At 44.0% G+C, this 13,540-nt stretch overlaps 1 protein-coding gene and 1 pseudogene across 1 annotated transcript in view; one reads left to right on the top strand and one right to left on the bottom strand.

The window, feature by feature from the left end:
- Positions 1-981: 981 nt before the first annotated feature.
- Positions 982-4,137, bottom strand: LOC106574365 (zona pellucida sperm-binding protein 3-like; annotated as a pseudogene).
- Positions 4,138-5,897: 1,760 nt separating this feature from the next.
- LOC106574327 (partitioning defective 3 homolog B) overlaps positions 5,898-13,540 on the top strand; it is a 157,243-nt gene continuing 149,600 nt past the window's right edge. The window contains exon 1 of the mRNA XM_082962407.1: positions 5,898-6,020. Within this exon, the coding sequence (XP_082818533.1) occupies positions 5,898-6,020 (123 nt within the window). The remainder of the gene's footprint in view (positions 6,021-13,540) is intronic.

A 13,540-nucleotide genomic window follows, 5' to 3' on the forward strand; every position in this document is an offset into this window, starting at 1 on the left:
AATAAATTCAGTGCATCATTGTACTGTTATTGCCCGAATGTGTTCACAGATGTCTAACTGTTATTGTTTTGTGGGGGTGCAAATTGACAAGTTAAATTATGAGAGTGTGTGTGTGCGTCTCAATTTGAATGAGTGTGTGTATCAGCCATTTTGCCTAACAGGATACATGACCCAGAGGGCAGCCACACATCAAAGGCCTGGCACATGTCTTGCACCCAGAACATTGTTATTGCACCCAGATCGTTGAATATATATTGCTACATGACATTGGTATGCAACGGCCATATACACATACTTTCATACCACAGCCGTGGGTGATGACAGCGCCGAACATGAAACACCAGACGGCATGTTTTTCATCAAACTACAATGTAATAGTGATGACTGGGATCAGGGCTGGCCTTAGCCTGGTTAAACCAGACTGAACATCGTGCTCACCATTGAGTGAGTCTGGTTCAATCTGTTTTAACCACGCTAGCGTACAGTAGGTAATCCTTGGATCAGAATGTAACTGTTTTGTAATGGCCATGGCAACTTTGAATACAGTTTAGTTAAGGGATTTTGAAAGGTAAATGTGTATATTGTGTTCAGGGTTGGTTAGGTTACTTTCTGAAAGTAATCGGTGAGTTACTAGTTACCTGTCAAATTTTAAATCAGTAGCGTAACTTTTGGATTAACCAAACTCAGTAGCGAAATGTGGTTGTTGCCTGTGGGTCTTGCGTAGCCTCATTTACAGCAATGTTGCCAGTGCAGTGAGCGAGACCACTCCCACAGCAGCCAGCAGTATCCCCATGAGAGACACGCCTGAGGAAGGAAGTTCAATTATTTCATTCAGAATACAATACAACTTTATCATAAATTGAGTAATACAGAATTTCTGTCCAAATGCATACCTACAAGCTCTAGGGGGGGGAAGAGATGCAAGCTAGACTCCACTTGATAGAAAAGCACCACTAGCACAGGACGATCAAATCATAAACTTCAAAGATTACTCTGGTAGAATACGATGTCAGTCGGCAGACTCCTCCCCTTTCTCAGGCCACAGGTGGAGTCACAGCAGCCACACACCAGGTCATCCCCACCTGCTGAAACCCACCTTAGAGGAAAGAAAACAAGACGCCAGTTCAGAAAATGCTAAAAAATTAAAACCATGATCAGCTTTGGGTCCTAGCTCTATACAAATCCAATATATAAACATCCAGGTTTGCAGAATTATAGTTGCGTGCAGTATAAACTCAATCCCCAGAGACAAACCGGTTTGCCTCTGTAGTAAACGAGCAAGCCAATGGAATGGAAGTCAATGGAAGCAGAGGCCGACATTGCTCTCAGATGACATGTGACGTACATCTATAGGAAGGTAGGAGAGATATTACTTGTACAGGGTTGTGTTCATTAGAGTAAACAACAGAAAATCAAAGTCCTTGTTTCTTATTGGACAAGTCCAGGTATTCCCCCTGTTTGTTTTCTTCCATTTAGTGCCTAATGAACAAGACAGGTGAGTACAGTACATATGTAACCGATGTGAAATGGCTAGTTAGTTAGCGGTGGTGCGCGCTAATAGCGTTTCAATCGGTGACGTCACTCGCTCTGAGACTTGAAGTAGGGTTTCCCCTTGCGTTGCAAGGGCCGCGGCTTTTGTGGCGCGATGGGTAACGATGCTTCGTGGGGTGTCAGTTGTTGATGTGTGCAAGGGTCCCTGGTTCGAGCCCGGGTTGGGGCGAAGAGAGGGACGGAACCTACACTGTTACACATACAGACTAAAAATAAAATGGCCTTCAGGTGAATGTATCGTTACTCACAGAGCTCCTCTCATCTTGGTGGAACCTGAAGGCCTCAAGCTGAAACTAGAGTTTGTCATCCTGGGTTTGCTGCAGGAAGTGGGACTTGGAGCCTGTCTGTCTATCATCAGTCAGACACCTGATGGGATGAAATAAAAACAAAGTTGAATTTAAATTCACAATATACAGAAGTACGGTAAGTTGGAAGGGGGACACACACGCACCCATGGTTCTCAATGAAGGAATATGTAGGTTCAGGGGCCAGTGTAGCCACACAGCTGTCCACGTAGACATGGAGAGTTGTGTGGTGGGCTTGGATAATGGAGGCTTCAATGCTCATGACATGCCCCAGAAAGTAGACACTGGAGGGCCTCTCAAATTGCCAGTCATCTGAAAGAGAAGAAAAGCTAAAGCAGCAATAGAGCCTCACAATGGACGTGTCATAATACCCATAAAACGTAGCGGTCAAACAGGGAAATGGGTCCAGTTGTTTTCCACCATTCATTTTTCCCATAGGGGATTTTAGAAACACTTAAAACAAGGGCTATGTGACGTTTTGATAGCCATGCAAATCTCTCTCGGACAAGGTTACTTTTAGCAATATATTCTGCTCTATTTACTCTCAGATTCTTAAATGCTAATTTGCATCAATGTAGACATCATGCAAAACTACAAATCCCTGCAAAGTCCTGCATGTCATCTCTAGCTGACACCTTTGCTAACATTTATTGTGTCAATTTCAAACAATTTATTCATTACTACATTTAGCTATCATTAGATAGTTAATCCAGAGATGCTTACCTTTGCCTTGATTTGGCAGTCTCGTCCAGATCATCATGGCATTTGTAGTGCTTTATGATTGCCACATTAGCAGCTAATTAGCGTTTAATTTGGGGGGGATAAATACAGGAGAATATATTAATAAAAGTGACTGTCCTAGAGAAATGTACACGTTATCAAAACGTCATGGCAGAGTAAGCCTACACAAAAATGCCCTATGGGGAAAATTATTGGAACCATTTCCCTGTTTGACCGCTAGGTTTTATGGGTATTATGACTGATACAGTGGTACTCTATAACCCAAAATGGCAGAGGTCAACTTTAAAGGTGTAGTCTCACCTATGTTATATACCCACCTGTCATGAGCCTGAGAGAAAAGACCAGCTGCTGCTCTGCAACCTTGGTGGAGGCAAAGGGAACCCAGGTAGGCTTCAGAGCATTACTGGTCACATTGTGCTCCCTGATGGATACAAATGTTTTACAGCCAGAGCCAGGGTTGTTTTCATTAGAGCATGACATGGAAAGCATTTGAAAAGTGAGAATGAAGTAAAAGTCCTTACCTTCGATAATGGCATTCAACTCCAACCTCAGCATCATTTGTTCTTACAATGGGAGTGCCTTAAACTGGTGTTGGTGTGTAGATAAGGGTAAAGATATAGATGAGTACATCCTCTGTTATCTAAAGAAAACAAAGTCACTTTCCAGCACTACATATTGTACTACAACACCACTAAGCATCAATACAATCCACTCTTCCTTACAAAGACTGACTCTGGAATCTACAGATGTTCTGTTCCATTTCTCATTCCAAACAAAATCAATTCATGTGTTCTTTTGTAGCTTGCAACAATTATGGAAGAGAACTATTCGTTGTACAAATTCCCCATACACACACACTAGGCCCAAACATAGCATTAGCATGCTCCTATATCCTAGCAGCTCAGTCTCAAATAGCAGCCTCTGGTCAGCATGGTCAAATTCTGTGGATCCATGGTGCTTCCCGAGTGGCACAGTGGTCTCAGGCACTGCATCGCAGTGCTAGCTGTGCCACTAGAGATTCTGGGTTCAGGGATGTCCTTGTCCCATCGTGCACTAGCGACTCCTGTGGCGGGCCGGGCGCAGTGCACGCTGACACGGTCGCCAGGTGTACGGTGTTTCCTCCGACACATTGGTGCGGCTGGCTTCCGGGTTAAGCGGGCATTGTGTCAAGAAGCAGTGCGGCTTGGTTGGGTTGTGTTTCAGAGGACGCATGGCTCTCGACCTTTGCCTCTTCCGAGTCCGTATGGGAGTTGCAGCGATGAGACAAGACTGTAACTACCAATTGGCTACCACGAAATTGGGGAGAAAAAGTGGGTAAAAAAATCAAAAAACTCTGGATGCACAGCCTCCCAGGGGTCAGATCAGATGGTCGGAAGAACTGACCGTTCCCTAGGAAATCCTGCTTGACCTCCACCCGAACCACGTCCTGCCTGTACTGGACCGCTACACTGGTAACAGACACTGGATTCTTCAGCTCAAACTTCACTCGGTTTCCCTGGTTGAAACGCCTGTTGCTTTCTGGCAGGCTGTTGAGGTTCATATTTTACAGGCACCTGGGTTGGTTTTTGAACAGGTTTCTATATTCAAACTGTATAGGAGATGGTGCAGGTTTCCCATACTCAGTTTGCACAGGGATTTGAACAGGTATCCTTTGTTCAAATGGCATAGGTGTCTGAAAAGGCCTGAATAGGTCTTGGGTGGGTATCCTTGAGCCTGTGCTCACAAGCTCTTCTGCTTGCTGCTGTAGACCATAGCTGACAAAGTTAGATGTTTCTTGATTACGTGATGGCATTGGAAAAAGCAAACTCTGAGCATCACTGAATGACCTGAATGAGACAAGCACAACAAACCCAACCAAATCTACTCTCAACCCCATTCTGAATTTTGACATAGTGTCCATTGTGGATTCAATGACATTTCATTTTAAAGCAGAATCTGTGAGCTTGCTCCTGTTTCCTTCCACTTGTCGTTTGTGAAATTGCAGCCCGGGGAGTTGCGCAAGATTATGGGTGTGTCTCAGTACTCTTTCATGGTTTTCTTTCCTTGTCTCCTGTCACTCATAGAGGGTAGGACATAAAAGGACTCTACACTTTTGAGATGCACCCTCAGTATGACTGACTTTTGCTTATAAGCTGTGTTCGAAAACTCATACTAACCGCACTAACCGTACTATTTGTGATGTGAATTGAGTATATAGTGTGCTTATTGGTCATAGATTGGATATAGATTTTTCATTTTAAAATAGAGTTTTATGAGCCCTATGAGCAAAAGCCACCACACCCTGGGGGTTTGAAGCCTGGCCTTTAAACGGGGATCTTAAACGTCCACGTCAGATGATCAAGTGGCTCCAGTGGCTTGAAGAATGTGGACTGTGACTCTGTGTGTGTGTGTGTGTGTGTGTGTGTGTGTGTGTGTGTGTGTGTGTGTGTGTGTGTGTGTGTGTGTGTGTGTGTGTGTATGTTCGTGTGTATGTGTGTTAGGTGATTTATGATCGTTCCCTGTGGTGCGTCAGATGGAGGGGAGTGCGGGGACAGTGAGCAGGCCTCATCTGGAGCCTATATGGGCTGTCAACAGGCCTGTCAATCACACCTAAGGGGCGGGGAGACAGAGGGGCAGGAAGTACATGGCCCCAGTCTTTATGGTTGAATTCCAATATGAAAACCTCCTCACTTACTGACCTCTACCCTTGTTGATTTGCTTGTAAAGAAATAGAAAAATGCTTGGATGGGTATCAAGAATGTGGCAATAATATAGTAGATGTTCTCTAGGCTTCAGTTCAACAGGCTAACCCAGTCTGGTTGTGTGTAGATGACTTTAAAGACACACACACAGCCACACAAACAGACACACACAGACATCCACACACAAACACACACCAACTCGTCTGTGGAAATCACATCACATACTAATTTGCAGGGACTGTTCTTGGAAGAATTAGCAAACCCATCTCCCATAACTCATAATAGAATACCGTAGCTACCTTTGCGTTGAAATACTGGAATACATTAATCATCTTTCCTCAGCCGTTTTTTTTCCAAAATACATCCTACCTGAAAAGCCTCCATTGTCAGGAACTGGCTGTTATCTCCCGATCAGCAGGCAAACAAAAGGCAGTGGAGAGAATAGAGACTATAGCCCTGAGATGAGTCTGAGGCTGCCCCAAATGGCACCCTGATCCAGTCTGGCAGTGCACTATATAGGGAATAGGGTGTCATTTAGGATGCAGTCTGAGTCTGAGCCCCGGTCTGTCAGTCAGCTCCCTTGGTCCATTTCTCCATCTAACTTAGTTAACAGGCTCTAATGTGGCCCTTGGGGAGCCCTAATTTGGCCCCCGAGGGCCTCCAGATAGGGCCTGGCAACCTCTACGACTCTGTTTCCAATAAGCCTGGCCCATCTGGAGCTGAAGGGGAGCGCAGGAAGCAGGTAGCCATGACAACAACCCCCCTCACACACACACACACACACACACACACACACACACACACACACACACACACACACACACACACACACACACACACACACACACACACACACACACAAACACACACACACACACACACACACACACACACACAAACACACACAAACACCCATACTCTGCTGCACCAGCAAACCAGCTGCTCATGTGTTAATTAAATGAGAGAGCGGGGATTGGGGAAAGCTGTTGACCATAGGAGGGCACTGTGCTCCTCACTTGACCCACCTTGTCTGACTTTGCACTCCAAGGGATAGTCACCGATATGAAGTTTCAGGTTAAAGTTTTTTATTAGTTGTATGGCATACACCGTCCAACAAAACGCTTACTTGCAGGTTCCTTCTTGACAATAAGACATAATAAAAGACAAGAATAAGTTGTGTATACCTACAGTATATGGGTTCTATACTTAATTCCATGTTACACCTACTCAGATTTCACATGGACACAGAGTAGCAGTAGCATTGGCACTGTCCTGTTATGAGCCTCATCAAAAAGTGTTGTCTGTGTGTGGACGATGTAAACAGGATGGAAGCCAGCACAGATGTTCTGTAACACCAACACACTCATATAGACCAGCAGTAATACACATGTATAATACAACCTCGCAAAATGTCAGAAATAAGGTGATTTTGCCACTGCTCTACAGTGGAACATATAGGTAACGGTTATGATACTCATTTAGGATGTGTAGGAGAGACAGAAGGAGTTATAGCCTTCTGCTTTGGGGAGAGAGAAGTGTTCAAGATTAGCAGGTTTATTGCTTGTTCATCATCATTCCGCAACAGTGATTGCAAAATGTGGAGGCTGGTTGGGACATGGTTGGATTTTGTGAGGATTTTATCACACCATCCTCTCCCAGTGACTTCTTTTGCAGCCTTGGCATCTGTGATTATGTTATTTTACAAACCTTAGCATGATTCACATAGCTGCTTGCTTTATGGTCACTATACACTGATACACTGTACAATTATCTTGTATTATGTTCCATTGGGGGCCGTTTTTAATTTTGGTTAGAATCTGGTGGAGAGAGAATAGGTAGAGGTTAAAAGGAAGAGGAAGAAAACTATAGAAGAGAGGGGAGGAGATAAAGAGAGAGAAGGAAGAGATGAAGAGAGAGAGAGAGAGCGAGAGAGAAACAGACAGGCAGACAGAGGAGAGAATGAGAAAAAGAGAACAAGAGAAAGAATGAGAAACAGGGAGAGACTGCACAAACAATGGAGATACAGGAGGGGCAGAGGGATGGTGTTTTACTCTGGGTGCAGAGAGAAGGATAACAGAGAGAGAGAGAGGGCAGGTCTGCCAGGTGCTGGTCTGCTGGTCATCCCAGTGGGAGATTCAATGGGTTCATCCCAAATGGCACCCTATTCCCTATTTAGTGCACTACTTTTGACCAGGGCTCAGTTGTTTCTGTTGTTATCTCTAAAGGAAGAGATCATCTGAATTAGATAAATACCATCCAATTTCCAGATTATCTTGCCTTTCCAAAGTTTAGAATCCCTGGAACTTTTTTAACTTCTCCCTCTATTCTAAATGTGCACCAATCCAGTTTTAGACCTGGACATACAGTAGCAGCGTTTCAGCTGCTATGCTTGTTTTACATGATGTGTTAAATTGCTTAGATCATAAAAATCATTGTGCTGCCTTATTTATAGAACTTTCCAAGGCCTTCGACACTGCTGACCACATTCCCATTCAAAGGTTGACTGAAATAGGCCTGGATCAGGCTTCTTGCAAGTGGTTTGAGAATTATCTGTCAGACAGGACACAATATGTGATTTCTGATGGTGTTAAGTCTAGTTTCCTGGAATAAAGAATGGTGTACTGCAGGGCTCAGTATTGGGATCTGTTCTCTTTATTATTTATGACAAAATGTTGGTCTATCTATCTGTATGCAGTAGATACTGTTATTATATGCCATAGCCCCAACTGTAGACCCCCCACCCCCACCCCTGGTGATATCGTGTGGAATTATCTATATAATGATCTACTGTACACTGAGTGCACAAAACATTAGGAACACCTAAATAATATTGAATTGCACCCACTTTTGCCCTCAGAACAGCCTAATTTCGACACAGACATGCAATCACAACAACAAGGCTCTCTGATTCACGGGCAGTCATACTCAATTTCCAGCAGATTAGCAGAGAAGAAGGGTCTGGTCCACCAAATGTCTAATGTACTGTTATTAAAGATGTGCATCACACCACATCCTTGCAGACCACACTAGACCCCATACACACACACACGGCCTCAGGCGGGCAGGCGCACACACACCCACACGCAAGCACACACACACATCACACACATACACACTAAAATAATATTCTCAGTCTCCGGCATAGCTGCTGTATCACTTAGCAAAACGGTGCAATGACGTACCATGGTGCTGACAGAGGCAGGTTGACAGTTTAGACTTGGTCTGTGTCCCAAAAAGCACCCTATTGCCCATGTAGTCAAAAGTGCACTGTATAGGGAATAGGGTGCCATTTGGTTTGCATCCTTGGTCTAATGTTACACAACTCAGATTCCTAAATGGTAGCCTACATACAGTGCATTCAGAAAGTATTCAGACCCCTTCCTTTTTCTACATTTTGTTACCTTACAACCTTATTCTAAAATAGATGAAATTGTTTTTTTTAATCAATCTACACACAATACCCAATAATGACAAAGCAAAAACTGTTTTTTAGAAATGTTTGCAAATTTAGTCAAATAAAAAAACTGGAATATCACATTTACATAAGTATTCAGACCCATTACTCAGTACTTTCTGGAAGCACCTTTGGCAGCAATTATAGCCTCGAGTCTTCTTGGGTATGACGCTACAAGCTTCACACCCCTGAATTTGGGGAGTTTCTCCCATTCTTCTCTGCAGATCCTCTCAATCTCTGTCAGGTTGGATGGGGAGCGTCGCTGCACAGCTATTTTCAGGTCTCTCCAGAAATGTTAGATCAGGTTCAAGTCTGGGCTCTGGCTGGGCCACTCAAGGACATTCAGAGACTCGTCCCGAAGCCTGTGTGCTTAGGGTCAATGTCCTGTTGGAAAGTGAACCTTTGCCCCAGTCTGAGGTCCTAAGCTCTCTGGAGCAGGTTTTCATCAAGGATCTCTTTGTACTTTCCCTCGATCCTGACTAGTCTCCGAGTCCCTGCCGCTGAAAAACATCCCCTCAGCATGATGCTGCCACCACCATGCTTCACCGTAGGGCCAGGTGATGAGCGGTGCCAGGTTTCCTCCAGACGTGACGGTTGGCATTCAGGCCAAGAGTTCAATCTTTTGGCAAACTACTAACGAGTGGCTTCTGTCTGGCCACTCTTCCACAAAGACCTGATTGGTGGAGCACTGCAGAGATGGTTGTCCTTCTGCAAGGTTCTCCCATCTCCACAGAGGAACTCTGGAGCTCTGTCAGAGTGACCATCGGGTTCTTGGTCATCTCCCTGACAAAAGGCCCTTCTCCCCTGATTGCTCAGTTTGGCTAGGCGCCCAGCTCTAGGAAGAATCTTGGTGGTTCCAAACTTCTTCCATTTAAGAATGATGGAGGCCACTGTGTTCTTGGGGACCTTCAATGCTGCAGAAATGTTTTTGTATCCTTCCCCAGATCTGTGCCTCGACACAATCCTGTCTCGGAGCTCTACGGACAATTCCTTTGACCTCATGGCTTGGTTTTTGCTGTGACATGCACTGTCAACTATGGGACCTTATACAGAGAGCTGTGTGCCTTTCCAAATCATGTCCAATCAATGTAATTTACCACACGTGGACTCCAATCAAGTTGTTAGAAACATCTCAAGGATGATCAATGGAAACATGATGCACCTGACCTCAATTTCGAGTCTCATAGCAAAGGGTCTGAATACTTATGTAAATAAGGTATTTCAGTTTTTTACTTTTTATTCATTTACAAAAAAATCTAAAAACCTGTTTTTGCTTTGTCATTATGGGGTATTGTGTGTAGATTGATGAGGGGGGGAAATCATTTAATCCATTTTAGAATAAGGCTGTAATGTAACAAAATGTGGAAAAAATGAAGGGGTCTGAATCCGAATGCTCTGTATCTCTTTACTATAGAGACAAAACAAAGCAGGGTGGTCCTGGTCAATTACTGCACTTCTATAGGGAATAGGGTGCCATTTGGGATGCAGTGAAAGGTTTTCCATCTGAAAAGGTCATAGGCTAGAGATTATATGGAGCAGAAGACTGATCACATTCTAAAGGCATTTTCCATGCGATGATTGACAGGTGACGCTGACTCAAGCAGTGGACAATAGCGTGGTCATTGAACCAGGGCGTGACCTATACACTTCCTTGGAAGTAGAAGAGAGCTAGGGATAACCATTGTGAAAACCATACAAACCAAAACTTTTGTTGTTTAAAGTTGTTTTCTCAGCTGTAACCTAGTATTGACAAATTCAATTATTTCACATTTAAAATGTAGGACATCATGAAAAAGATCCATGATATGGGATTTGCTTTGATAATACACTATTGTGGTACAGTACTGTATATAAAAAAATCTCTTGCCCTGCCTCCCGAGTGGTGCAGCGGTCTAAGGCACTGCATCGCAGTGCTAGAGGTGTCACTACAGACCTGGGATCAATCCAAGGATGGGTCACAACTGGCCATGATCGGGAGTCCCATAGGGCGGCACACAATTGGCCCAGCGTTGTACGGGTTAGGGGAGGGTTTGGCCTGGGGGGCTTTACTTTGCTCATCACACTCTAGCAACTCCTTGCGGCAGGCCAGGCGCCTGCAGGCTGACCTCGGTCGTCAGTTGAACGGTGTTTCCTACAACACATTGGTGCGCCTGGCTTCCGGGTTAAGTGGGCGGGTGTTAAGAAGCCCAGTTTGGCAGATTATGTTTCGGAGGACGCATGACTTGACCTTCGCCTCCCGAGCCTGTTGGGGAGTTGCAGCGAAGAGACAAGATTGAAATTGGGAGAAAAAGGGGGTAAAATACAAAGAAATCCCAAAATGTATAAATACAAAAATCCCCTACACACACACACACACACACACACATACACCAGAGCAAGGTTTATGCCTCCTGCTCCCCAGTGAATCGCTGTCAATTATATGGAAACCGAACCCCTTTTGTTTAATAAACAATTTGTCAGTGATGTATCGAAAACCAACTCTAATTTGATTACCCATGAAACGGAGCAGTCGGCGGATGTGCATGGGACATTTTACTTTCTTTGTGAGGGTAAACAGAAATGTTATAGCCAGTGAGTGAGTGCAATGCAATATGCTGTTTGTGTGTGTGGGTCTGTGTGCACGCTGCCTGCATATGTGGAGAAGCGATCCCTAGGGGCTTGCAATTACATCTAAATGACATAATCAGTCAAGATGGATGACTGCCTCCCGTCCAGAGTGTTTTGAACTCTCAGCCGATCCAGCTCAATCACGTCTGGAGGGAAATTATGAAATGTCTAATGGTTTTCCACTGTGTTGCTCTTATTCCCTCCCCTTTTCACATAACTTTATGGTTTTTGTGAATTACTGACTCTGCTTACATATCTGAAGGAAACTGATGTAAAAATGGAATGTGTCTTTTGTCTATAGTCTAGGGCTGCGTCTCAAATGTCACCCTTATTGTGCAGAACTTTTGACCAGGGCCCATAGGGCTCTTGTCAAAAAGTAGTGTATCCTTCTATATAGGGCAGGGATGGGCAACTTTGATGGGGCTGGGGGCCACAAAAAAAAAAACACATCCATACCCACACATCTTGTCAGAGCCGGCCCTAGCCTTTTGGAGGCCCTAAGTGAAATTTTGTTTCCCCAACCTTGCGAGTAAAACCTTTTAGCGGCCCCCCTCTTGACAGCGGAATTCATTTCCTGCAATTCTACACATTTTGCTATGGGGCGTAGAGAACATGTTGTAGTTTTTAAGCAAGTTTGCTGCAAATCTACACGTTTTGCCTTGGGGAGGAGTGAAATTTAGAAATTGTTTAACTAATTCCATGCAGTTCTACTCATTTTGCCATTGGGCAGAGATTTATTAAAAAAAATGTTTCAGAGCTAATTTCCTGCAATTCTACACATTTTGCCATAGGGTGGAGAGCAATATTTTCAGTTTTTAGTATGATATATGTGTGAGAGTGATAAACAAAATCAATGGGTGCCTCCTGGTCGGTAATTCGACCATGCTTACTACAAGTTTAGATAGCTGGCCGCTAGACTAATTTAGCAATCTTAAAAAAAAATGCTGCCAGAAGATCTCTTTCACAGTAATAGTACATAGCTGTGGAGTGAACAGTGAAGAGCTGTAGTCTAAATCTGAAGGGAGCATACAGTAATAATCAACACACACAAAAATATTTATCAAGGTGTCTCTGTCATATTCTTTTCAAATCATAAAATGAGTGGTTGAGAAACCCTGCAAAAGCTATAACCATGGTTTCCTTGTAGTTTGACTTCCATCAAACAAACCTTTCAAGTTTGAATTGTTTGTGTTCCTCCTGACGCTGTGACATCATCAGAACCGCTGGTACAGTGCCACATCCACATCTCCCACGGGAGCCTCATCATTACCCACAATTCCAGGGTTGGCGAAGAGGAGATGCTCTGCCTGGTGAAGCCGCCGCTGCCTTCCTCGCTCTGTGCCAAGCTGTCTGTCACACGGGAGACCAAAACAGATGTTTCAGTTACGAAAAACAAACAAACAACAAACAACTTAAAAATAGACATCATCTGTGTTGGGAAAAACAAATCTACGTGACAATGGTTGATATTTGAGATGATATTGAGTGTGAAAGGCAAATTTCCTCTGATCTTTTGATTACTCTGGAAACTGGATGAAACACTAACGTAAGGCAGAGCTACTTTCCCAGTAGATTTTTGTATATATTTTTTGTTTCCCTATGATCCAGGCTAACCTACCTGGGCCAGTCCAATACCCTTTTCACACTACTGTGATGACACAAACCATTTTCTTTTCATATTGTCCTTTCCAGAACGTTCCAGCTGCTATGGTGGATATGTAACCAGGCCACCCCAGCTCGGCTTGGTTCGATGGTATAACAATACTGTACAGGACTGGCTTTGAGCTGTGTGTATAGCTTTCCTAGTCTCACATGGCCAGACACAAGTTCAAGTTTAATTCTAGTTCCATGTAAGTACAAACACATACATCAGGGGATGAATTCACTATAACCTAATCCAGGCATGTCGGTCAACTCTATCCTAAACCACCACCTACACCAACCTATAGCCTACAGTACGTGTAATAACCACTAGTTAGTTACCTTAGGTATTGCCTATTTTCCATCCAGTGTCTGTGATCTCCGCTGGCACATAGTGTTTGAGATCAAAGCCATCTCAAAGCCCCCACAAGCACAACGGTCAAACAGTTGCCCTGCTCTCCTGCTACACAACAGCCATTAGAATGCAAACAACCACACCACAACGATCAGTGACAACACGACAGAAACAAATGACTCTGAGAAATCACCCATGGCAGAAA

The sequence above is a fragment of the Salmo salar genome, chromosome 16 (assembly GCF_965601325.2).
Source record: "Salmo salar chromosome 16, fSalSal1, whole genome shotgun sequence".
NCBI classification, from domain to species: Eukaryota; Metazoa; Chordata; class Actinopteri; order Salmoniformes; family Salmonidae; genus Salmo; species Salmo salar.